The sequence below is a fragment of the Guyanagaster necrorhizus genome, assembly GCF_019112545.1.
Source record: "Guyanagaster necrorhizus MCA 3950 unplaced genomic scaffold BT62scaffold_8, whole genome shotgun sequence".
Taxonomy (NCBI): domain Eukaryota; kingdom Fungi; phylum Basidiomycota; class Agaricomycetes; order Agaricales; family Physalacriaceae; genus Guyanagaster; species Guyanagaster necrorhizus.
The window spans coordinates 809,163-832,110 of NW_025064887.1; the positions used below are offsets into that span (position 1 = coordinate 809,163).

Here is a 22,948-nt window from a genome sequence, read left to right on the forward strand (position 1 = left end):
GTTCAGAATGCACATCGACTTGTCAACTGGGATAAGTCTTGAGGCGGAACTGACATCTCCGTCAGATGCCGACCGGAATCACGGCGATGGTGGAAGCAATCTGGCGATATTCCTCCATCCATGGTCATGGTTGGGAGGCCGTATGCAAGACCCGTATGTTTCTTTTCATATCAAAAACAAAGGTTGGACTGACTTCCTTAGGAAGAGTGGTATCCTTACTGATGGACATCTTTGAAGCGCACAAGTCTCATTACTATCTTCTGCGGTACAACTCTCGAGGAGTCGGCAAGTCTTCAGGCTGGCCTTCATTGACCGGTCTGAGCGAGGGAGAAGATCTCCGGGCGCTCGTACAATGGGCGCTTGGAACTCTGGGGAACATTAGATCTCTCGTCATTGTGGTATGCATGAGTCTCATCTGCGTTTCTTAAGAGTTGAAATTCACCACAGGGCTACTCTCATGGCTCGCTCATCGCATCCCTGCATTCGACACTACCCTCAAAGTCAATAAAAGTCTCTCACATTCTTTTATCTTATCCACTCGGGCCAAGAGGGTGGCTGACAGCTTTCCATTCGAACACATACGATACAGCCTTGAGGAATCTCCTCTCCAGTCCAGACGCTCATGTACTCGTCGTATTCGGGGATCAAGATGACTTTACCGGCGTCTCAAAGTACGAGCGTTGGACCGAGGAATTGCGAAGGTTAGCTGGAACCGATGCCCAGCGATTAGAGATTGTTCGCGTCGATGGTGCCTCACATTTTTGGAGAGGCCAGGACGAACAGGTACTTGCTGCTGCGGTGGAACGATGGTTGCAAGGATGACAGATCTGTAAGGCGGCACCACTGCCACAATTCACAAGTGCATTCTTTTATTATCCACTTTGAATTGTCCGAGATCTTTTTCTTCCGTAGCACTGGCATAGGTAACGAAATGCAAAGCTGGAGCTGGTTTTGATTATTTGTTGTGCATCAAATGATCAGGGCTAGACTGATAACTGAGATACCGATGATTGCATCATTTGAAAACCCGACTTTCAGTACTTTGAACGAATTGGAGCAGTGGGGTTCACTTTCTGTTTCATAATTGAGCAAAACCTATATCGTTGTGATATTCTACATTTCCAGAATGCACAGATATATGTATATTCCCGCACAAAACGTGAACTGAGTGTGTCGTTATAACTACCGGCAGCGACGGCGACGTTGCGGACAAACCCGAGCCAACTCGATCAGTCGCGAAGCGACGTCGTTACGACCAACTCCATTCGTATACCATCAGTTCTCTTTTGTTCTTCTTTCCTGAACGTCACGACCTTTTCCTTTTGACCGTCTCTGTGTTCTCCAGGACTCTCGAAGGGTTTTTATTTTATTTTATTCAGGTCGTGCACCTCCAGTCGGCTTCAGTCCGTCCACTCATTATTCGTCGCTCTTTCCACCCAATCCGACGCCGACGTCGAAATCTCTTTTATCATGCCAGCAATCGTCATTCGAGATGAAAACTCTGAGGCGATGTCGAGTTCGTCTTCCCTTCGCCCAATTTACATTGCTGGATTTGTTCTAGTGGGTGTTCTACTGCTCGGTGTGGCACTCTGGCTTGCCATTAGAAGATATCGGCGATGGGCCCAAGCAAAGAGGGAAGGAAATCTTGGTGCCGCGTTCTTATCTGTCAAAGGACTCGTCAGAGACGGCAACGTCCACACCGAAAAGGCCCCCCTTCCCGAGTTCGTCTCCGATTCCTTCGCTTTTATTGAAATTATGCTTATTCCCGATTAGAAACCTACAAGCCATCCAGGGTTCTACGTTCTCTCGCGAGCAGCTCACTCGTTCTGTGATCCTACCAGATAAAGTGTTGATACCCAACCGTCCTGCTCCAGTGCAGGAGACCCCTCAAGATATCCTTGAATTCCACCGACAGTCGGGAAATTTCCCGCGTCCTTTCTCCCCTAAGCCCTTTGCGTTTGCTTTGACAGCTGCAGCCCCCAATCCCCGCGGCTCTATTGTCCAATTAAACCGTTCATCAATGATCCGAAATTCCTTCATGAGCACTGCTAGCACAGTCAGCCGCTTTTCGGTTATATCTTCCAGCTCTTCAGTCGATTCATCCCCCACCACCGGTACGAATCGTAAAGTTCGCCAGCTGTTCAACCCCATTCTCCCCGACGAGCTCGTTACTACTCTCGGTGAGCGTCTCACAGTCGTCCAGTCGTTCGATGACGGTTGGTGTGTCGTTGGGAGAGAGAGCACGTCGAATTTCAACAACGCTAAATCTCTTTTCAAATCACCGAGTGCTCAAGCGGAGCCTAACGTGGAGCTTGGTGTTGTCCCAGCGTGGTGCTTCCTAAAGCCCGTCAAAGGCCTGAGAGCTGAGCGACCCGTCCGAAGCACCAGCCTTGGAATAACCGTACAGATGGAGGGTCCAGCGTTCTCTTCTAGAGAAGAGATCATCTCTTGGTCCAATTTCTAGGTTCCATCATATTTATTTATCCTTAATCCAACTTGAAGTACGTACCTTGTCTCTTCAGATTAAGTTGCCTTTTCCGATTGTTTCAAACTTGCTACTCATTCCCAGCGCACAACCTCTCTTGCTGGTATCGAAGCGGTTGTACTCGTACATACCCACCATTTGTTGAAATTGTTACCCACTTGGTATTTCTTATCCTTCCCATTCTGCCAGTGGCAGTTGATTACTTCGCTCGATAGTTTTTGTGTACATTTTGTGTTGTAGCTGTGTAGTGGTCCCTTGAGCACGGGAGTTCACCCATATCATTCGCGCACATGGAGCGGAGGATTCAATCAGTACATGTCACAAAGTACGGTACCCGCCAATGTATGCATTGGAAGTATCGAAGTTGCGTAGAGCGAGATAAATTGTAGTTTGAATCTGAGACCCAAGGTACCAATGTCCGGTAATTGCCGCCTTGATGGGTTGACAAGTTGCTTGGATGTTCTAGCTATAGTGTGCACGCCAACCTTCAAAATATAGCCCACGAAAGCCCCCCGCCGGCATTGGTTCTTCTGAACTTCGGATGGCTTCTGGTAGTTGATCATGTCTTCTCGGAAATAGCATCTATTAGCCCCCACACCAACCCAGTACCAGCTCCAAAAAAATCTCGCTCAGTACTCCGAGTCCGAGTCGGCCTTGATGAATAACGCTCAGTATGAGCCACTGTGAAAGACCGCATCTCGGACTCTCAGTGGGAACGGGGGAACACTGGATAGTCCGGGCCTGAGACACGTCCGACGTTGCGATCAACCTCGAGTAACGGTTCTGCTCAAACCTGGCTTGAAGGTGTTTTGTAGGCCATTCTTGCTTCACAAGGCCAAAACGTACTAATTCATTTTAAATTTTTACCTCTGCGACCCAATGAAATCTTTCGGCGATTATATGGGGCATCTCGACCGAAGCTGGCAGGCATCGACACACACCAATCGCAAAATATTTGGCTCCAAGGATCGCAAAGTACAGAAGGTGTTTACTGACACGTCTTCTTCCACACTAACGGAGTACCTGATCTCCGAGTCTTGGCTATTTTAATGATCCACAGCCCATTAACCACGGCTATCGTTCTTGAGACATTTTTGCGGTACCCCTACGAACAAGTTATTTATGATTCCCTAACGACCGTCTATTCTTCACGGTGGGCATAAATCATCGCTGTCATTATCTTTATGATGTCGATGACGGATCTTGGGGGGGTTAGCTAGACCTGGGCCAATTTCAGGAGGACTCGTTACGATGGAGGTGACTTTTGGCAGTCCTAGAAGAGGATATGACGCTTTTGGGCACCATAGGAAGTAAGATACTCATCCTTTATCGATGGAAACCGTCTACGGTACAATTCCAAGCCTACAAGCATAATTCTGTTTCGAGAACACAACAGTTTTTATCTACAAGTAATCACATTCTAATCATTGCCTGGATAAATTATCTTTAGGAAGCATCATCAGGAAAATATTCATCTAGGAAGAACGTATCAGCTCTGAAATGTGAAGAACGCAAGATAAAATGATATAAAATCCGAATCCGAACTGTCTTGATGAAGACTGAAGGTAAGCCGTTTGGGAATCATGGTCATCATGTTATTCAAGTCATTGATACAGTTACGTTTACAGAATGATTATGAATGTTCTTACACTTGTTGAAGCAGGGAATGAGTGATACATAGCTAATAAGAAAGAGTTTCCACGATGGCATCGAAAACCCGGAGCGCATCAGGGATATGAAACTTCTCGTACTGAAGTGCCACAGGAGTGCTGTTCGTGTAACGACATGAGCACTTGAAATGAAAGATCAGAGGATGTTACTCACTCCCATCCTGTTACTCGTTTGATGGGCGCGTCGAGCTTTAAGAAGCATCGTTGCTGTACTTGCGCACAGATTTCAGCACCTACACCTCCCGTCATCCCGGCTTCATGCACAACTATCAACCTCCCTGTACGATTCACGCTCTCAACCACTGTCTCAACGTCCCAGGGGAGTATTGTCCGCAGATCAATGAGCTCCACCTGAGCTTTCCGCAGTGCGACAGGAACATGCTTCTCCATCTCTGGCGTTGGCGATGCAAGCATATGAATGGCGGCCTCGCAGTGATACACTGGCGTACCCCATGTCAACAATGTCAAATCGGAACCGGGAATAACCGTTTCAGCGCGTCCAACGGGAAGCGTGAAGTCATCCGTAGGCACTTGCTCGATGGCAGAACGATAGAGGATCTTAGGCTCCATGAAAATGACAGGATTAGGGTCGCGGATAGCACTGAGAAGAAGACCTTTGGCTTGGATGGGAGAGCGAGGGATGATGAGTTTGAGGCCAGCAGCACCCATAAAGAAGCCTTCGGGAGACTGAGAATGGTAGAGTCCCCCATGGCCAACGGCCATAGTAGGTACACGGACAGTGAGCCCACCTACATTATACGACCCACCAGAACGATAGCGGATCTTGGCTGCCTCGTTCACAAGCTGGTCAAATGCAGGGTAAATGTAGTCCGCAAACTGGATCTCTGCGATGGCGGTGTGCCCCATCAGCGCCATGCCTATACCGAAGCCGACGATGCCTTGTTCGGTCAAGGGGGTATTGAAGACTCGTTCACGACCAAATTCCTCTGCTAGACCCTGAAGACCTCAATGGAAATGGGTAAGGAGATCTAGCGCTGTCGCAAGTAACTTACCATTGTGCACCTGAACACACCACCGAAAGCGACGTCTTCACCGAATACGACGGCGTGGTCGTCCTTTGACATGGCTACACTGCATGCCGGTCAGTAGAGGCTCTCTACAGAACAAGACTCTCGTACCTCATCGCGTCCCGGACAGCCTGGTATAAATTCATTTTGCGCGTTTCTCTGCCACCGATGATGTTCTGCAAAGGTCCAGAATCATCTTCGTCGGTCCACATGAGCCCAGGGGTACGAATTGCTAAATCTCGCGTAGGCCGGAGCAGCGAGGATGTGGCTATTGAAGGTAGATGCCCGCCAGCAGGAGGGGGTTCCACTGCAGCTTCAGTAGAGTAACGGCGACAGAATTGTCTATGTTGCAATACACAGCGAGCTAAGGCATTGACCCTGGAGTTGGTAAGCATGAGAGATGACGAGGGCGAGAATGAAGAAGATCCGGTATCGTCATCAGGCGTGATAGCAATTAGTATTTGATCGACTTTGGCCGGAGACTACCGTGTCCTCCAGCTTCTCGTCATTGTCGTTGTCGATGGAGAGCGAATCGACCTTCGTCGCTCCCGAGGGTGTATATTCCATCATCGAGGAACACAAGCCTTTCTTCCTCACTCATGTTAATACCCCGTCTTCTCCTTTTCCCACGCGCGTATCTACCATTGTCGTCCGTTATCCTCCTGCCAAGCATAATGGCAATGGGCCCGGATTTGCTCAGCTACTCAGTGTTGGGAACAAGGACAGGGACATGAGGAACGTGAAGAACAAGGGCCGAGAGGACGGTCATAGCCAATCGAGTAGCGACACTGGGGACGACGATGGATCGCCTCCACCGGGAGGCGCCGACTTGTCAGTGAGCTCGACGATACCTCACGAACACCATGCCCTGTTCTCCCACTCTGGCCCAGCAAAGAAGAAGCACGTTGGGAGGCCAAAGCATAATGTCCGGACTACCTCCTCGACATTTATTACCCGTGCAGAGGTTCCCAAAGCGCTACAGGCAAAGCAGGGCGACACGGTATTTCTCTTCTATAATACCGGAAAGAGCTTTCTGTGGGTGGAGACTGGATCCAAGAGCAAGGTGTGTGGCTGCCTGCCATTTATCTGTCCTGCATTTCATTAACGTTATATTTCTCTAGGAACCACTGGCGAGAGTAACGTTCTCCGCCTTTCCCACTTGTCATGATGTGAACACTTTGACAGCTTCTCCCGAGTGTCTCGACGTGATTATTGGCTTTAGCACCGGGGACCTCATATGGTTGGGTGAATTATCCATACGTCTCTGTCAGCTGTATATTAATTACCATTACCTAGATCCCATTTCGTCCAGATATTCTCGTCTTAATAAACAGGTATTTTTGGTCGAATCAGGGTCTTTCGATGCATTTACCTTCATTTCACAGGGTTGTATATCAAACTCCCCTTGTACCGCCGTCCGATGGGTACCATCTTCATCTACGTTATTCCTCGCATCACATGCAGATGGCACAATTGTCGTTTACGACAGGGAACGGGACGATGGGACTTTCAAGCCCCAAGAGCCTATAGCCCAGAGCGGTTCCTCGGGATCGGGGTCACTCCCTTCGTCGGACGATAGCACTTCTCAGAAAGATTGGGATCCTATGGATAACATCTTTGTGACCATCCCACCCTGGCATCCAGTGACCGGGGGAGCCGGGTTGAAAAACGAGAGGGAGAGGGAGAAGGCAGTCAAGAACCCTGTGAGCCATTGGAAGATATCCAAAAAGAGCGTCGTGGGTATGTCGTCGATTTTCTATTCAAAATTTCCTCTGATCATTCCACGTAGACTTTACTTTCTCTCCTGACGTCAAGTACGTGGGTGCCATCTCAGAAGATGGGTGTTTGAGGGTAATCGACGCATTGGCTGAACAGTAAGTCAGAAATATTTGATGAATCGACGAGGAATCATTCTTGTCAGACTAGTTGACTGTTATGCGTCATATTTTGGTGCGCTAACATGCGTTGCATGGTCTCCAGACGGCAAGTTCATTTTGGTAAGTGTTGAGTTTAGTTCGAACAGTCGGGATCTCATTCTACAGCAGACGGGGGGTCAAGATGACCTGTTAACAATATTCTCACCTTGGGAACAACGTGTAATCGCGCGATGTCAAGGTCATTCGTCATTTGTAACCGCTGTTGCCTTCGACGAGCTGCGTTGTGACGGACGGACATACCGGTTCGGCAGTGTGGGCGAAGACAACAAACTCATCTTGTGGGATTTTTCGAGTGGCGCCCTCCACCGGCCTAAATTCCAGGCAACCCATCATCAGCGGGTATCAATGTCATCTACTATTTCGCTTGCTTTTAAACGCGATAGATCCGCGTTGTATCTACCCTCGCCTACTACTGAGGATAAACCCTATCCCCGTTACCATCCCGCCCCGTCACGGAATGAGATCGCTGTCGTACAGCCTGTATTGGTTTGTGGGTCTGTTTCTGGCATTATCCTTGTCCTGACGTTCACTGCTAGGTGAAGCACGTCGAAGGGGAGCTATTGGCAGACGTGGCATTTCTTCCGAGATCCTTAATGACGGCAACGAAAATTGGTCACGTCAAGCTTTGGATCCGGCCACTTGCACTGCGACCACGGCATTTAAAGCCTCACCGCACACGTACAATATCTATCGATGTGGATCAAGCTTAAGATCCAGTGTACCAATGCTAACTTATTTCTATGTTGGTTGGAAATTGTTGAAAGGAATCTTATGTGCCTCATGATGGATAGAGCAAGGGGATACAAGATGAACTTTTATTGCTGCAGCTCGACCATCCACCGCGTAACATACTCCGCATCCAACAAAGCTGCTTCCCAGCACATGAGGAATCTTCGCTCTCTCCACATTTCCAAACCATACTGCCCTATGAACGCGATCCTCTTGGCTCTGTCTTCTACTAATCTCTCTGACGAGCTGCCGAGCATCTTTGAATATCGCTCTGAGATATTGACAACAGACTTGATTCTAGCTGGTGCGCAAATAGAGAGGATACCAGTGAGAGACACGAGGAGCGGCGTGGAAGCACGCAAGGGAAAGGAGCATAGAATGAATTCCTTGCTCATCCAAGCTATCTGCGGCGAGATGGTCGTAAACTCGATTGTCGCCACGCTTCCGGCGGTGAGAGACTTGATGAACGAAGTGATTGATGCTTCAATTCGAGAGCGAGGGATTACGTCGAGAAGGAGCGTTGAGGGATTGTCGGATAACGAGAGCAGAGGAGCTTCGTTTCCAAGTTCAAGTCAAAACGAGCGCATATAGCCGGAGACTAGTCACCTTTCGACTCCTGTAGCCTATTAGCATACTCAACCAAACCAGAATTGATGATGCCTACCACTGAACAGAGAAAGTGTCCCTTCAAAAGCCACGCCATCGTCTTGGTCGACCATTCCGGTTCAACGTCCAGTGCAATCCTCCATCCGTGCACCTTCAAGCGTTCAAGAAACATGTCCGACAAGTCTTCCCTAGGATTGCGCAGTTCGACGACTTCAGTCTTGATCATTTCGATTAGGGAAGACAGAGAGAGTTCCATTCGCTGGTGCTTCCAATCGACAGTGTATCTGAGTGACTGTGAGCAGTGGTTACGCGTTGGAACGACGACGGTCGAGAGAGCTCGAAGGCGAACGTTGTCCTTGGGCTTAAATGCTCTCTTTGACGGAGAACACGCCGCGACACAAAGCAGGATGCAAGCTACGAGCAAGAGAGCAACTTGAAGACCGGCATCATATCGATTACCGAAGCTATAGCGACTGAAGAAGACGCGAAGAAAAGGGATTGATTCATGCAGATTCAAGTATTCGTATCGAAGAGAGAAGGTGATTCGATAAATCGCATCCATCGACAGCAAATCCGAGCAAAAGTCTGGCATGGTGGTTGGAAAAGACGGAGACGGAGAATGCCGAGCTTTGAAGGATTTCCTCAATATCACCTCTAGTTGGAGTTGAATTCAGTTCTTAAAACTACCGCCATATCCATTCGCACATTAGTTACTCGTAGGGCACAAGAATTCGCGCAGAAGATATCCATGCACATCTTGTATTTCAATGACATTAAAGCCTGCTTTGACAGACCTCACTCAACGCAGCTATCATGTATGCCTCCACAAGTTTTTATATCCTCCTTGATTAACCACGTTCAGGCCTCTAGACGTCGTGTCGTTGTCCGTAAGCGGAATAAGAGATTCTACGACCACAACCGACGCCCATCTGCCCACATCCTTACCACAATCGCTGCGAGAGGCCGCTTGAAGAATAGCATGTGTCTTTCATGGATTGATTACTTTATTGCAGTTTGGGTTTTTCGCCGGGTACTATCGCCCACAGGATTATCATGAAGCTCATCATGGCAACTAGTCTGCGGCAAGTCGGAAGTGTCAGCTCATGCAGCATCTGGGGAAGGCTACTACCACTTACAATGGTTGCAGACTTGAGATGCCCACTGAACTCGCCATAGCACCTGTGATGAAGGGGAAGAGGGCGGTGCCTGCCTGTCCGAATCCAGCAATCCAGCCAATGCACCCTGTGAGGAGCCATGGCGGAAGGATGCGACTCGAGTGGTTCATGACGATTGGGTACATGGGCCCGAGGAGGACACCAACAAGAGAGACAGCTACCCCGTTTCCTACCAGAGAAGGAACACGCCATACGATCACTTCAAGGCTAGTAACAGACAGACAAGAAACTTTAATAGGACCAAGACAGCAGAAGTCAAAAAGACGTTACGTACCCAATTGCGAGGAGAGCATAGAAGAAGAGGACGCGTCGTTCACCAACCTATGATAAGTGGAGATTGTGAGTAATAAGACCTCTGACATAATATTAGACATACCAATTTATTGACCCATAATAAGGCGAGACGACCAACGGTCAGGCCTCCGAAGAAACCTGACGAAATGTACCCGGCCGTCTCTCCACCACCGCGCATCTCAATGACATATGTAACGATCCAACCTTGTTTTTCCTGTTTCAGCTAAGGACACATTGAACGTGGTCAAAGCATACCTCCGAGAGTGAATTCAACCCCTACATAAACCAAGATGAACAGTGCCAAAAGATGGACGTTCCTCAACGTTAAGACCTGGCGAAGGGCACTGTGTTGGCTGGATCCGCTCTCGCCAGCAGACTCGCCAATCTCTGCTAGACACTCGTCTTGAGTCCGCAGCTTAAAGACGAGGAAGAGGAAGACGGTGTTGAGTAGTGCGAGCCCAAGTGAAGTAAGGTAGTGGAAGGACCAGTGGGGGATGTAGGCGAATCGGGTCGCGACGAGGGGCGAGCATAGCGCACCGGCTCCATAAACAGCGTGAAAGAGTGCCATTTTTGTTTCAGGATTACGTTTGTAGCAGGCAACGTACCCGTTTGCCTGTGCATCCTGGAAAGCCAAGCCAACCCCGTTGATCATATAGGCAATGACGAATACAGGGAAGGGGAGTCCAGGAGCCTGCAGAGAGTACGCGGTTACCTGGCACAGGGAACCTTCGAGGAACGTACAATCAATTCAATGTATCGAGCTTGCTTTTTGGCAAGAGCGTACCAAGGATCATCAATTTTCCAAAACCAAGTTTTGGAGTCAAAACTATGTTTGCGAATGCACCGGAAAGGAAGCCCTGAAACGGGCATGATTTATGGATCCCACCTTTCAAATGCTGAGGGGACTCACGAAGCAGGCGCAGACGAAAATCAACGAAACAATCGTATAGTTAGCCTTTGCCAAAATTGAATTTTTTGTGTATAGCTTTTAGAAAAGTGGGATACTTACATGATAGACGGTCTGCATCCTTGGAATGAGTGGTCCCGCGGTACCATCGTTCCAACCTAAATCGTGCATTATTACGTTCAATTCACAAGGGGAAAAAATCGCTCCCTACCTGCCAGAAACATGAACCAGCAGAGGGTAGCATAATGCAGTCGACCCTTGTTACGCTTCTGCCTGCTTTCTGCAGGCGTATCAATCACGGTTTCTGAGACCGCATCCGGCTTTGATGCCGAGGAGTCTAAGTTTGGGCTCGCAGGATGGATTTCCCTCAGCTCAATACTTCGGGTCTGTGCAACGTCATGTACTGAGGTAGCAGAAGTGGCCATTGTCGCTCATTGGGAAAGAAACTCGAGATGCTGTCGTCCTTTTTGTAGTATAGCTAGGTCTGTTAGATGATGGAGATATTCCAATAAAACTCCAACCATTCAGACGATGACACGTCACCTTGCAATTTGGATGCAGATTATTATGAGATTATTGCGTAAATGACTATGGACGGCAGGTCGCACGTGGCCTTCGTGCTGCAGCCAAGCAGTTGGTGTATTTGAGAACGAGTGCTATGACAAGGAGCTGGAATTAGAGCGAGCGCTGTGGCGTAGCACTGGCGATACAGCTGTACCCCCAGGTTCTTGGCCAGATGACCCTCTCGACAAGCCTCTCCATGAAGAGAATGGTGTCATATGTTCTGCTGACGTCCTCCTGCCTCAATAGAACTCGACACGCAAGTTGTAGGCAAATGCAGCTCGTCTATGCGGTAGATATCAGCCAATTTCAGGCTCAGACAGATTTCGGTGTCAAGTATTTTAGAATCAGAATGCCGATAAAGAACTATCTTGATGAATCTATAACTACTTCCGCATCGTATAACATCCTTGACCTCACCAAAGTTTGGCTTCAAAAGCTTTACTCTAAACAGGAATCCGGAAAACTACTTCGCCGAGATTGAGCGAGTAAGCCTCTTTGTTCAAGTCGCCTCAAGTTCAGAGACTAATTTCCGTTCAAAACCCTCCTTCTCTCCTTCAAACATGGTCCCCTACATCGAACCCTCTGCAGACCCGCCTCTTCGCTTACCCGGACGCTGCGCGCTACGATCTCGGACCCAACTATAACCAGTTCCCCTCAACTGCCCTCTTTTCCACGCAGCCAACTTCCAACGTGACGGCTGGGGAACGTTCTTTTCCCAAGGCACTCATCCGAACTACCAGAGTAGTACGCAGCCTTTGAACTATCAGGAGAACCCTGGTTGGATCTACGACGAGAGTCTCGCGGCGTGTGATGAGGATCGCAGGGTCAACCATGAGAATTTTGTCGGAGCAGCTAGGATTTCGATATTTTTTCAGGTTACCCTGATGGCTGCTATCGCCTTGCAAGTTACGTCCATGGAGGGCTTACCTACTAGCGAGAGTTTTTTTGTAAGTTGCTACCAAGCTACAACAGTTCTTCCGAATTTCTCCGCCTTGCAACGTGCCTTGTCGAAGCTGGCAGCCGCCGTCAGGGGATATACTCAAGTGATTGCACACCCCTGCCAGTGATCCGACCTCTAATTCTTCTGTCCTCTTCGGGGTGACATACTAAAAAATTGGAATGATACGGAGAAGAGTAGCATGGCCCCTGCACAAGGATAACACCCGATGGAAGTCAGGGGGCTGGAGCTTATCGAAATGCGAATAGCGCAGCACGCAGGTGAACAGCCACTATTGGATTTACCGACAAGGGTCAAGTTCGCCGTTTTGTCTGTACTCTTCCATGGTTCTCTCATGGCGACTTTCTCAAATCGTGTCGTTCTGCCTTCTGGCAGCTTGTGCATTCCTTTTTTATCAAGACCTTTATAATCTACTCCACAGACGCATCGAGCGGCAAGCACCTTTTCAGCCATATGACGAGAACAAATCCGTAGTGCTGCCTGTGGTCGAGTCGTGGGATTCATCGACAGTGTTGAAGGGGTCTCCAACAGAGAGATTTAGAGGTGAGTGGTTTGTACCATCCTTTGGAAATCTGTGTTCAATTATGACAAGATAATCTATTTCCTGACTACTACTACGTTTCATCCTGGAACGTCGGTGGTTTCAGTGAGCTCAAAAACACCTTTATTTTAAGCGCTGACCTGATCTTGCATGAAAATGCAGCGAACCAATTTATGAGTACTGTGAGTGCCCGTGTAGAAATGGTTTCTATTGCATTGATTCGGAATCTATGTTAGGTTAACCTCATATATCTCGGCATTTTGTCGGATAGGATAGCCATACTCCCCCCTTTTGCGCCCTTTGACCACGTACGTAAGTCGTAATATCCCTTCCTGTTGAAATATTTCTTTGACATTTTCCTGCATACTAGAGGCTAGTGCCGGAATCCTACATTTTGGCGATGTTTTTAACCTACCATTCGCCCGTAACAAACTGCGCCTTTCGGTCGTTGAGTGGTCCGATGTTAAGGATACCGCAGCTTCGTCGAATTCGTCTGGGGAACGCGAGTCTTTAGGTTGCTGGTCAACCTGGGCTGCCAGCAATCTCCATGAGCGCAAACCGCGTCAAGCTGACGCCTTGACATCCCGCCTGGGATTTGACGTTTCCTACACACCTGTTCCGCTTAATACTCGCCGCTCGTCCGAGGACGACTCTTACGACTGGTTTCTTCTCTTTAATCCTATATCCTCTCTGATATATACTGATGTCTCGGCTCCTCGAGAAGATGCCTCTTTTCCTAATAGCAAAGGCGAGCCTTTGCCTCCCGATGAACACCTCAGTTGTTTCGATCTGATGTACTTTACCGTGGCTGGTCCAAACGATTCGGGATGGGAAAGCCGCTGGTCTCCTGCATGGAGATTTGTAGGGCAGTATATGAGATTTACCTCATCCGTGGTGGATATAGCTAAGGGTTATGTGAGAAGGGCCTTGGGCGTCGAGCATGATACTCCAGTGAGTATGAATCACTGGTTCGTATTGTGATATCAATGCTGAAGGGATACAGTTTATCTCGGTGCATGTGAGGCATGGTGATTTCCAGGTTTCATGCGAGAAAAATCCTAACTGCTTCTCGCCGCTGAGTATGTATGTGGACATGGTCAAGGAGGTACAGGAGGAGTTGTATATTAAGCATGGTATCAGAATATCGGATGAGCATGTTATCATGACATCAGGTAGGTATCGCTATCTCAGTTGTCCTCCTTCTCTAACTTGCTTCACAGATGAGACCAACTTGTCTTTTTGGAATGAAGTGGACTCCCTTGGTTGGCGACACATAGATCACACCAAAGAGAACACGATGGATTTGTACGGAGAGTGGTACATGACTTTGGTTGAGGTTGTAGTTCAGAGTCTTTCCTTGGGTTTCGTGGGTACTGGTAGATCCACTCTGAGTACAGTCAGTCAGAAACGCGTGGAGGATTGGAATAACGGCACAACGAGAATTGTGCCTTTCGTACCGTGGCTATGAGTTTCTTAGCTGATATACACGTAGTTTACTCTCCACTATTCTATTTGCATTAGAATAAATTTCTTGAATGACAGTGTGGGAAATACCCAATGAGAAGTTGGACAGGAGTCCTCGGCTATCCCGTGACCGTATCTTCCCACCTTTTTGCTGAAATTCTGTTCTGCCTTCTCAACGTGACCGTGATCCGTTCACAATTAAAAGCAGTCTTGTCTCACTTGCTTCTGTTTTCATACATTCAAGTGTAATACGCCGAGGGTGCTGGCTTCAAGAGTCATTTCTCAAGCTAGCTGAACCAAGACGACGCCCCATAATTTTGGGGAGAACGGAGGGATCGGATATCCACAATTTTACCCGTTGGAAGCCTGGAAGGTACCATAAAGCATTGCTGTAAAGGATGACCTATCTATATCACAGATGCGACCGCCGTGTCGACCGACCCGTTATCGTCCCTTCTGTGGGAATTGCATGTTCCGAAACTCTTCTTCTGATACTACTTATCACGAACTAAGAATACGGGGGACAGGAACAGTCGTATTTTCGCGGACGAACTTGATGTTGTTCGCCTCGATCTCCGGGGGCCGATCCTGAGTGTGTTTGAGGATCAGACTGAAAGGAAGATGCCATACACTCCATTCTCCAACGTCGTACCACTTTTCTAGACGGAGGTAAATGGAGGACCTTATGGATTTGGGAAAACATAGCCATAGACACCACGGAAGTACCTTGAGGTAGGACGAGAGAATGGGCAGAAATGAGGGACAAGGCTGCATGTTGTGTTGCAGTAGGATCCTGGGCTAAATTTAAAGAAGGTAAGGAGATACTCTTACCACACACTTTGGCGCTCCTCGTGGTACACTTCAAGTGCGTGGTGTGACGTCACGCGTCTTGGGCCCACTGCTGCCCACTGCCATTATTGGAATCAGCCGTCAGCTCTTGTATTGCGTGGTTGAAAGCAATACTATGATATATCTGTGCAACATATCGTCGACATTGCGACCACATCGACATTTGATATATATGAATGAAACCGGGAAATCCTGTCAACAAACTCGGGACGAAGTTGGCAACCAAAGTTCAAGAGATTTCGTTGAAGGAATGAGCGATAACAAACTACTACAATTGAAAATAAATACCTCTAGGTGGCAGATAGTACTTCAGATACAGAAGATAAGTGTTGTAAGTAGAGAGCAGAGTAATGTAACAGAGAACTAGAATTAGCCTCTCGAGAGAGAAACATTCTACTTAAATACATTTTGTATTACTTCGAGATCTTTCTACGAGATACTAAATAAGTCCGGATCACGATCCAAGTCAGCTGCCACAGACTGGCATCATATCTTCGAGTACGTTCTCGTACTCACTCGGGATTGCTATCCCAACACTCCCCCTCAATTCTGAGTTCCTAGAATATCTGCAGATAGATACTCATGTAATGGTCTTGGTAGGCCTTTAGTGAATATATCCGCTAAGTTCTCTTCTGATGCGCAGTGCTGAACTTTGACTTCATTTGAAGTCATGTGCTCATGAACGAAGTGGTGCCGTATGTCTATATGCTTCGATCGAGCATAGAATATAGGGTTCTCGGTGAATTTGATTGCTGATTGATTGTCGATGAAAATAGTTGTCGCTTCGTAAGGTGGCAATCCTAATTCGGTTAAGAGTGCTCGTAGCCAAATTACTTCCCAGGTTGTGTGTGCAAGGGCCATATATTCTGCTTCCATAGTGGATAAGGCTATGGTGGGCTGTTTCTTTGAACTCCAAGTAACAGCTCCCCCTGCATAGGTACAGACATAACCAGATGTTGATCTTTTATCTGTTCTGTCTTCTCCCCAGTCTGAGTCTGAATAAGGTATCAGCTCATCCATAGTCCCTCCATATGTGATTCCGAAGTCTAGAGTTCCCTTCAGATAGCGGAAAACTCGCTTCAAGGCTGTGACATGCTCAGCAGCCAGATTCTGCACATACTTGCTTAATTTGGTGACAGCATGTGCAATGTCGGGCCGGGATCCATTGGCCACATACATTAGTGATCTGACACCAGTATGGTAATATTGCCTGGTGGCTGTGTCAATGCCTCGTGGATCTTCTGTCGGAATTTTCTCTAGCCGTACATTTGAGTCCATAGGCATTTTGACCGGTTTGCAGTCATTCATGCCCATTCGCTCAAGTACTTTGAGAATATATGCCTTCTGGGATAGAGTGATAGTGCTCTTGTCCCTATTCCTGTCTATCTTCATGCCCAATATATATTGAATCTCCTCTATGTCTGTGACATTTAGCTTCTTCTTAAGCTCTTCTTTCATTTTAGACATGGTTTCATCATCTGAGGCAAGCAGTGTCATGTCATTGACATGTACAGCTACGATTATAGGACCAGAACTCATTTGTCTGATGTACACACATTGATCATTGATCAATCTGATGTACCCAAGTCCCAAAAATGTAGCATTTAATTTGTCATTCCAAACTCAGCCAGATTGCTTGAGTCCATACAATGTTAATTTGAGGTGTGCCACTTTTCCACTCTCATCTGAATATTCAGGTGGCTATGCCATGTAAATGGATTCATTGAGTTTACCATTTAAGTAAGCTCCAACAATGTCCATTCCATGAATGATTAGGTTTCTTTGAGCAGCAATTGCCATGAGTAGGCGGAATGTGTCCAGCCTGACAACTGGTGCATATGTCTTGAAGAAATCAATGTTGGATACCTGTGAAAATCCTTTTGCAACAAGTCTGGCCTTGTACCTGGTGATTTTCCCATCACCATCCCTTTTCAATCTGTAAGTCCACTTGCAATCCACAAGTGATCTGTCTTTGGGTAATTCTTCCAGTTGCCATGTGCCTAGAGAAGTCAATAGATTGTATTCTTCATCCATTGCTTTCTTCCAATGATGCCAGTCTGGCCTTGTTTTGGCTTCTTCAAGGCTTAATAGCTCATCACTGAGATTATCTGCAGTTTCCCCAATGCATGCATAGTCTATTGCAATATTTATGGCTTCCAAAGATGATTCTTCTGAGGTATGCTGTTGTTCCGATGTTTTCACAGCTCATACACTTGGATTATGAAGTGTCCGGTAACTCGGTTGAGTCTTTGATGCAATTCGGACCGATTTGTCATGTGGCTCGATCACTTTCTTATACCATATTGGGAAATTTGATTTGATTGATGACACATCAGGGGCTATTTTCCTTTTTGGTTCGGCATTTCTGGCATCCATGGAATCGTCTGAAATGCCATCATTTCCATCTGGAGTCTGCTCGACTTTGCTCTCTGACTCCCCCTCGAGTGACAAAGGGTGGGAGACTATATAGTCAGTGTCTATAGGCTCTGTAGTGTTGTTTTCAGGGAATATAACATTTCTTGAGGTCTGAATCTGCCTGGTTTGAGGGTTATAATATCTCCAGGCCCTGGATTCATCTGTAAGACCTGTGAAAATAAATTCCCTTGACTTTGGGTCCAGTTTTGACCTCTTGTTATCTTGCTGCAACACCCAGCACTTTACTCCGAATCCCTGAAGTGCCGAAATATCTGGTTTCATACCCTGAAACACTTCTTCTGGAGTTAAATCATTCTTGATAGCCCTGGTTGGTGATCGGTTCTTCAAATATGTGGCATATGCCACTGCCTCGGGCCATAGAAACTTCGGTAAGTGATGTTCTTCTAGCATGGCATGTGCATGCTCCATAAGAGTCTGATTTATTCTCTCAGCAACTTCGTTTTGAGATGGAGAGTATGCTGCAGTCAATTCCAACTGTATGCCATTATCCTGGAGGTATTCCTTTACCTCTTTATTGACATATTCCTTTCCATTGTCAATCCTCATAAACTTCAGATCCTTCCCTTTGTGGACTTTGATGTATTTTTGATACTGCTGGATCTTCTTTTGAATTTCCATACCTTGCTTTGATTTCAAAAAATACAACATTGTCCTTCAGGATTTTCCATCTGTGAAGCTTATGTAATACCTTTCACCATGGATACCCTGAGTTCAGGCTGACCCTCATAGATCCAAAAATGTCATTTCCCCTATTTCAGTATAGTCCCTTTTGGCTTCCTGTGGAAATGGCTTGGTATGATGTTTGGCTTTTATGCAAGCTATGCAATCTGTCTGAGGCTTGGCTGACTCATCTATATCCATCCCCTTGACCATTTTCTTCCTAAATAGTCTCTTTACTGATCCCATATTTAAGTGGCCTAATGTTTTGTGCCACTTTTGCCATGATCAGGCTGATTTCATAGTATGGGCCTGGGTTATTTCTGGAACAATGATGTCAAGGCTGTACAGCTTTGATATTTTATCTCCATGGCTGATTATCTTGCCATGTGGTGAGATAATATCCATTCTGGACTCTTTGAATCTGAGTTCAAATCCAGCATCTGTAATGCGCCCTACCGACATAAGATTGAATGGTGCATCAGGGCAGTGGATACACTCTTTTAGTGTGACTGGAGTGATCTTTTCCCCTTCAACCATTTTAATCTTGACAGTTCCCCTTTCCAAGCCTTTGGATTTGCCTACACCAATGACTTCATGTCCTGGGGTTTCAACATAGTCAGAAAAATATAATCTATTTTTGACTATATGTCTGGTAGTGCCAGAGTCCCCTAGCCATGATACTCCTGAGAGTGAAGTAAGTGCGACGTCTGTTGCACAAAATACGTAGTCATCTTCTTCTGAGTCCGATTTGGCAATATGTGCCTGAGTCTGGCCCTTTCCCTTTCCTTTCCATGACTTTCCGGAATTCTTCTTCCCATTTGGGCAATTTGTTCTGATGTGACCAGTTTCCCCACATCCGTAACATATGACTTTTGAATTGGACTTCTTGCCATGTGCTGCAAGTGTCATAGTCCGATCAGAAGTCTTTTCCTTTAGTCGAATGTCCTCCTGAAGAATTCGGGAAATCAACTTGTAAGAATCTTTCAAGTCAGCAGTATCCACTGATGAGATGAATGAATTCCATGATTCTGGGAGTGATGTAAGCAGTGTGATAGAGAAGTCCTCCTCCTCAACTTTCTGCTTAAGGGATGCCAGCTCCTCCTGATAGGACCTCAAAGTCCTAATATGCTCCTCTATGTTTCCTCCTTCTTTGCACTGAGCTCTGAAGAATTTCCTTCTGACAAGGACAATTCCCATGGGTCCCTTAGACTCATACATATCTTCCAGAGCTTTCCAGGCTTCTGCTGAAGTCTTTGAACCAGCAATATATACCAGCAGGCCATCAGAAACCCACAATCTTATTGTTGAAAGAGCCTTCCTATCACTCTTCTTCCAATCTGCCACCAGTGTCATGTCTGCCAGGGCCAGAATGCTTCCATCTGCATAATCAATCAGTCCTAAATCGGTTAGGATATCGATCATCTTGATTTTCCATGTTGGATAATTTTCCGGGCCCTTAAGGGGGTCAATTCTATACACGGACTGGCTATCCATGCGGTTCTACGTGTGTACGTAAAGTACAAAAGAGTGCGAAGTGAGTAGCGACGTAAGTTCAGTTATGGCTGGGGCCCATAACCTGTTGTAAGTAGAGAGCAGAGTAATGTAACAGAGAACTAGAATTAGCCTCTCGAGAGAGAAACATTCTACTTAAATACATTTTGTATTACTTCGAGATCTTTCTACGAGATACTAAATAAGTCCGGATCACGATCCAAGTCAGCTGCCACAGACTGGCATCGTATCTTCGAGTACGTTCTCGTACTCGCTCGGGATTGCTATCCCAACAATAAGGAATCAGTAGGTTAAGGAAAAAGGATCTGCTGGGTAGCCATGCAGCCTTATCTTTTCAAACTTGGGCCTTATTCACGCAAAGACGCAACGCAGTCGCAGTAGTAGTCGAGTTCCAGACAGAGAAAATCTGAGGCTGTTCAAGCCGGGATAACATGAAAGACGCGTTAAATGATTTAATTTCTATGGACAACATATGCTGGTAACTCAAGACCAATCACCAGCATCCTGAACATCAGTCTTCTCCCTTGCTGCCTTTAATAAATCTTCGACTGTCCACGGTTCGTAGGTGTAGCCTGGAGGAGTGTTGGTATTAGCAAAAGGTGTGCCCTCCGTTATGTGCTTCGCGCACGCAGCATAATTGTCGTATGCATATTTCTCTGAATCGTGCTTCGCTAGCCAGTTACCGATGACCTTGCCGACTAGCTGGGGGTTCTTCGAGACAGCATCCCAATCCGTGTGATGCCAACTTTCACGCGTCTTGAATCCCATCCTTTGTGCGCAAGAGACGCGTTCAAACCTAAATATAATGAAACACATTAGTACTGAACGGCAAGAAAAGAATTCTATGAACGAACCGCAGCTTGTTGTAAACTTGAACAGCCAAAGGGATGTTATTCCTTCCACCGACGTGAAGACAAGCTGCGAGAGTAAAACCATCCTCCATAGCCATGGTCGCGCCGCTGCCACTAGTAGGAAGGAGACTATGCGCAGCATCTCCGATTTGGGCAACTCGACCCATCGGGGAGGTCCACTTGGGTTGCGGGTTACGCCACATAAGCTTCCAGTCAACGACTTCCTTGTTGGGCACCGCGTTAATGAGAGCTGGGACGAACGGACTCCAGTCCTTCACGTATTTAAGCGCAGAGTCAGAACTCTGGGTCTTTGACCAGTCCTCGGTGGCATTGCCATTGTCCTAGTATGGCATGCTATCAGAATGGGACCAGGATAATCAAAAGAGAGCACTCGCGAGGTAGGTCATCATCCAGCAAACGATATTTTTGTTCTTTCCGGTCACTATGTGTGAATTGGGGCCTATATAAGCCGATGCATGGGAGCCATTGCCTTCGTACACCTTCGCCAGCAGAGGATCATTCATTGCGTGCTCAAGTGGGAAGGTCGTTCGATAGATTGCGTAGCCGCTGCTGATAGGCTGTTCCTTCTTCCCACTGACGATACTCCATGCCTTACCTCCCACGCCATCTGCAGCGATGACGAGATCCGCCTCAAGCTTGGTGCCATCAGCAAGGATAGCACAACCCTTATCGATGGTCTCGGAGTAGTGTTCGACGCTGATCCCATGCTGGATGGAAATCCCGAGTGAAGTTGCGTACTTGTGCAACGCACGATGGAGCTCCAGACGACTGAGAGTGACGGCACGTTCGCCAGTACTCGGGTCATAGTCACACAAGCTAGGGAATACCCCAATGAGGGTCCCATCGAACTTGTACATGTGGACATCGGGTCCGAATTGGTTTTCATAGAGCTGGTCCACGAATCCGGGCCACTTGCGCATAGTGCATAGTGCGCTGGGCTGGATGGCGATTAAATCACCTAGAAGAGCGTGCGTGTGAGGTTTGAGAAGTTACACGTATTTGAGCCACATACCGAAGGGATCGAGACCAGGTCGACGTTCGACAACGCGAACATTGTGACCTTTGCGATAACATTCGATGGCGACGGTTAACCCTGCAAGGCCCCCACCTACACGAGAGTTATCAGCTTTGCAGAGGATGTGCTATTGAAGGGTCTGAACCGACCTGCAATGAGGATGTCTATGCGGGAGAGCGGTTCGCGAACCATGTTTTCAGCCATGATGAGAGGAGAGACAACTGGGATGTTGGCTGAAAAGTATGGATGTCCATGAAAATGTATCGCGAACTTTATATCGTAGAATCATGCATAGTTTCGGACTGTCGGGGGAGAAAGATAAATAAGATTGACTAAGTCGAATGCGAAATATCGCTCGGATTGCGGCGTTCGAGTTTCAGATGGGGATGGGTACAGCTAAAGATACATCCATAGAACACAGTGTCGGAATTCCTTGCCCCAAAAAGCATTGTCCATGATACGTTGTTGATGAATAACCTAGCTCCAAAAAATCCTTTGATCTGCGAGTAGTTGGTCCCCAGCCGGTTTGAAGCCAAATGAACAAAAGTCAAAGACAATCTGGATATTGACTAGAAATGGGTCCTCAGCAGGATTCATAGCCTCGATATGAAAACAAGGATTGGCACTTTGGTGCTTGTTCTTGAAGCACTAGCGGTATTTCCACATCGTCAATTGTATAACAAAACGGAACTCGCCTCGGCGTTGCAAGTCCCGAAGTTGTAAGCCTTCACGCGTAACACATTTTAAGAAGCCCCAGAAGATCATGGAAGTATGGTGCATGGCTGGAAATGACGTCGACTGACATTCGGCGGGCCCCTTGAGGGGATATATGTAGGTAGAAGTCGCAGCGCTCCATTTCTGCTACTTATCTATTGGTGGACGGTCACTCATCGGTATGACTCCTAGTAAGACCTACGTACGTGAGCTATTGCCCGAACCACTGCGGTTAAGGGAGACAAGGATGAACATCGATGGTCTAGAAACCCAGCGGTTCTTTTGATAAACATTACATTGTTCGAGTTCTCGGATTTATTAGCGTGTATCAGCGGCGGTATATATTACACCCCCACAGTTTGTTTTATCTGATTTGCCAGTTCAAGATAAAACCAAGTTTACTTGTTAGCACTCACCGATATCGCTCTCCTGTAGTCACCTGCACCGACGTACGTATACATATATTGAGCCCCTCCGAGGACCTCTAAGGAAGAAGCTCGAGCAAAGTTATTTAAATCCTTTTATAACGTGT

At 47.1% G+C, this 22,948-nt stretch overlaps 9 protein-coding genes across 9 annotated transcripts; 4 read left to right on the forward strand and 5 right to left on the reverse strand.

Moving 5' to 3' along the window:
* Positions 1–7: 7 nt before the first annotated feature.
* BT62DRAFT_966001 (alpha/beta-hydrolase) lies at positions 8–1,000 on the forward strand (the record flags this gene model as incomplete). The annotated part of the gene is made up of 3 exons (XM_043188801.1): positions 8–153; positions 206–398; positions 448–1,000. The coding sequence occupies 3 exons, from the start codon at positions 8–10 to the stop codon at positions 820–822; spliced, it is 714 nt and encodes a 237-aa protein (XP_043041637.1). The 3' UTR covers positions 823–1,000.
* A 509-nt stretch (positions 1,001–1,509) lies between these two features.
* BT62DRAFT_891058 (uncharacterized protein) lies at positions 1,510–2,464 on the forward strand (the record flags this gene model as incomplete). The annotated part of the gene is made up of 2 exons (XM_043183050.1): positions 1,510–1,725; positions 1,793–2,464. 2 exons carry the CDS (start codon positions 1,510–1,512, stop codon positions 2,462–2,464), a joined length of 888 nt encoding a protein of 295 aa, XP_043041638.1.
* Positions 2,465–4,061: 1,597 nt separating this feature from the next.
* Positions 4,062–5,715, reverse strand: BT62DRAFT_947089 (thiamine diphosphate-binding protein). Its single transcript, XM_043188008.1, has 4 exons — positions 5,295–5,715; positions 5,169–5,247; positions 4,310–5,112; positions 4,062–4,254 (listed from the first exon to the last, which is right to left on the reverse strand). Exons 1-4 carry the CDS (start codon positions 5,576–5,578, stop codon positions 4,167–4,169), a joined length of 1,254 nt encoding a protein of 417 aa, XP_043041639.1. The 5' UTR covers positions 5,579–5,715; the 3' UTR covers positions 4,062–4,166.
* BT62DRAFT_755643 (WD40 repeat-like protein) lies at positions 5,295–7,883 on the forward strand. The gene is made up of 8 exons (XM_043182159.1): positions 5,295–6,246; positions 6,305–6,428; positions 6,480–6,517; positions 6,569–6,923; positions 6,973–7,057; positions 7,105–7,180; positions 7,229–7,606; positions 7,657–7,883. Exons 1-8 carry the CDS (start codon positions 5,704–5,706, stop codon positions 7,828–7,830), a joined length of 1,773 nt encoding a protein of 590 aa, XP_043041640.1. The 5' UTR covers positions 5,295–5,703; the 3' UTR covers positions 7,831–7,883.
* Positions 7,884–9,152: 1,269 nt separating this feature from the next.
* BT62DRAFT_930228 (MFS general substrate transporter) lies at positions 9,153–11,661 on the reverse strand. Its single transcript, XM_043185884.1, has 10 exons — positions 11,375–11,661; positions 11,043–11,315; positions 10,934–10,989; positions 10,835–10,879; positions 10,709–10,781; positions 10,180–10,650; positions 10,007–10,128; positions 9,905–9,951; positions 9,592–9,837; positions 9,153–9,532 (listed from the first exon to the last, which is right to left on the reverse strand). Exons 2-10 carry the CDS (start codon positions 11,254–11,256, stop codon positions 9,460–9,462), a joined length of 1,347 nt encoding a protein of 448 aa, XP_043041641.1. The 5' UTR covers positions 11,257–11,315; positions 11,375–11,661; the 3' UTR covers positions 9,153–9,459.
* A 139-nt stretch (positions 11,662–11,800) lies between these two features.
* On the reverse strand, positions 11,801–12,405 carry BT62DRAFT_930230 (uncharacterized protein). Its single transcript, XM_043185885.1, has 2 exons — positions 12,323–12,405; positions 11,801–12,247 (listed from the first exon to the last, which is right to left on the reverse strand). Exon 2 carries the CDS (start codon positions 12,226–12,228, stop codon positions 12,034–12,036), a length of 195 nt encoding a protein of 64 aa, XP_043041642.1. The 5' UTR covers positions 12,229–12,247; positions 12,323–12,405; the 3' UTR covers positions 11,801–12,033.
* Positions 12,406–12,839: 434 nt separating this feature from the next.
* BT62DRAFT_755789 (uncharacterized protein) lies at positions 12,840–14,436 on the forward strand. The gene is made up of 6 exons (XM_043182160.1): positions 12,840–12,896; positions 12,946–13,076; positions 13,131–13,206; positions 13,265–13,845; positions 13,898–14,066; positions 14,115–14,436. The coding sequence occupies exons 2-6, from the start codon at positions 13,068–13,070 to the stop codon at positions 14,360–14,362; spliced, it is 1,083 nt and encodes a 360-aa protein (XP_043041643.1). The 5' UTR covers positions 12,840–12,896; positions 12,946–13,067; the 3' UTR covers positions 14,363–14,436.
* A 209-nt stretch (positions 14,437–14,645) lies between these two features.
* Positions 14,646–15,201, reverse strand: BT62DRAFT_1074649 (uncharacterized protein; the record flags this gene model as incomplete). Its single annotated transcript, XM_043179037.1, has 3 exons — positions 14,868–15,201; positions 14,775–14,814; positions 14,646–14,724 (listed from the first exon to the last, which is right to left on the reverse strand). Exons 1-3 carry the CDS (start codon positions 15,130–15,132, stop codon positions 14,646–14,648), a joined length of 384 nt encoding a protein of 127 aa, XP_043041644.1. The 5' UTR covers positions 15,133–15,201.
* Positions 15,202–20,298: 5,097 nt separating this feature from the next.
* BT62DRAFT_918585 (maackiain detoxification) lies at positions 20,299–21,906 on the reverse strand (the record flags this gene model as incomplete). The annotated part of the gene is made up of 5 exons (XM_043184092.1): positions 20,299–20,611; positions 20,670–21,007; positions 21,086–21,645; positions 21,700–21,795; positions 21,852–21,906. The coding sequence occupies 5 exons, from the start codon at positions 21,904–21,906 to the stop codon at positions 20,299–20,301; spliced, it is 1,362 nt and encodes a 453-aa protein (XP_043041645.1).
* Between the last annotated feature and the right edge of the window lie 1,042 nt (positions 21,907–22,948).

What these genes read in the sequence shown, in the direction of transcription:
- BT62DRAFT_947089 (XM_043188008.1), bottom strand. Translation starts at nt 5,578, where the DNA reads ATGCTTACCAACTCCAGGGTCAATGCCTTAGCTCGCTGTGTATTGCAA. An exon ending in GCTGTCCGGGACGCGATGAG is followed by an intron (nt 5,248 to 5,294) that starts GTACGAGAGTCT and finishes ACCGGCATGCAG; the next exon opens with TGTAGCCATGTCAAAGGACG. An exon ending in GTGTGTTCAGGTGCACAATG is followed by an intron (nt 5,113 to 5,168) that starts GTAAGTTACTTG and finishes TGAGGTCTTCAG; the next exon opens with GGTCTAGCAGAGGAATTTGG.
- BT62DRAFT_755789 (XM_043182160.1), top strand. An exon ending in TGCGCCCTTTGACCACGTAC is followed by an intron (nt 13,207 to 13,264) that starts GTAAGTCGTAAT and finishes CCTGCATACTAG; the next exon opens with AGGCTAGTGCCGGAATCCTA. An exon ending in GCGTCGAGCATGATACTCCA is followed by an intron (nt 13,846 to 13,897) that starts GTGAGTATGAAT and finishes GAAGGGATACAG; the next exon opens with TTTATCTCGGTGCATGTGAG.
- BT62DRAFT_755643 (XM_043182159.1), top strand. Translation starts at nt 5,704, where the DNA reads ATGGAGAGCGAATCGACCTTCGTCGCTCCCGAGGGTGTATATTCCATC. An exon ending in CGGGGACCTCATATGGTTGG is followed by an intron (nt 6,429 to 6,479) that starts GTGAATTATCCA and finishes ACCATTACCTAG; the next exon opens with ATCCCATTTCGTCCAGATAT. An exon ending in ATCCAAAAAGAGCGTCGTGG is followed by an intron (nt 6,924 to 6,972) that starts GTATGTCGTCGA and finishes CATTCCACGTAG; the next exon opens with ACTTTACTTTCTCTCCTGAC.
- BT62DRAFT_930230 (XM_043185885.1), bottom strand. Translation starts at nt 12,228, where the DNA reads ATGGTTGACCCTGCGATCCTCATCACACGCCGCGAGACTCTCGTCGTA.
- BT62DRAFT_930228 (XM_043185884.1), bottom strand. Translation starts at nt 11,256, where the DNA reads ATGGCCACTTCTGCTACCTCAGTACATGACGTTGCACAGACCCGAAGT. An exon ending in TGGAAAATTGATGATCCTTG is followed by an intron (nt 10,651 to 10,708) that starts GTACGCTCTTGC and finishes CGTTCCTCGAAG; the next exon opens with GTTCCCTGTGCCAGGTAACC. An exon ending in TATTATGGGTCAATAAATTG is followed by an intron (nt 9,952 to 10,006) that starts GTATGTCTAATA and finishes CACTTATCATAG; the next exon opens with GTTGGTGAACGACGCGTCCT.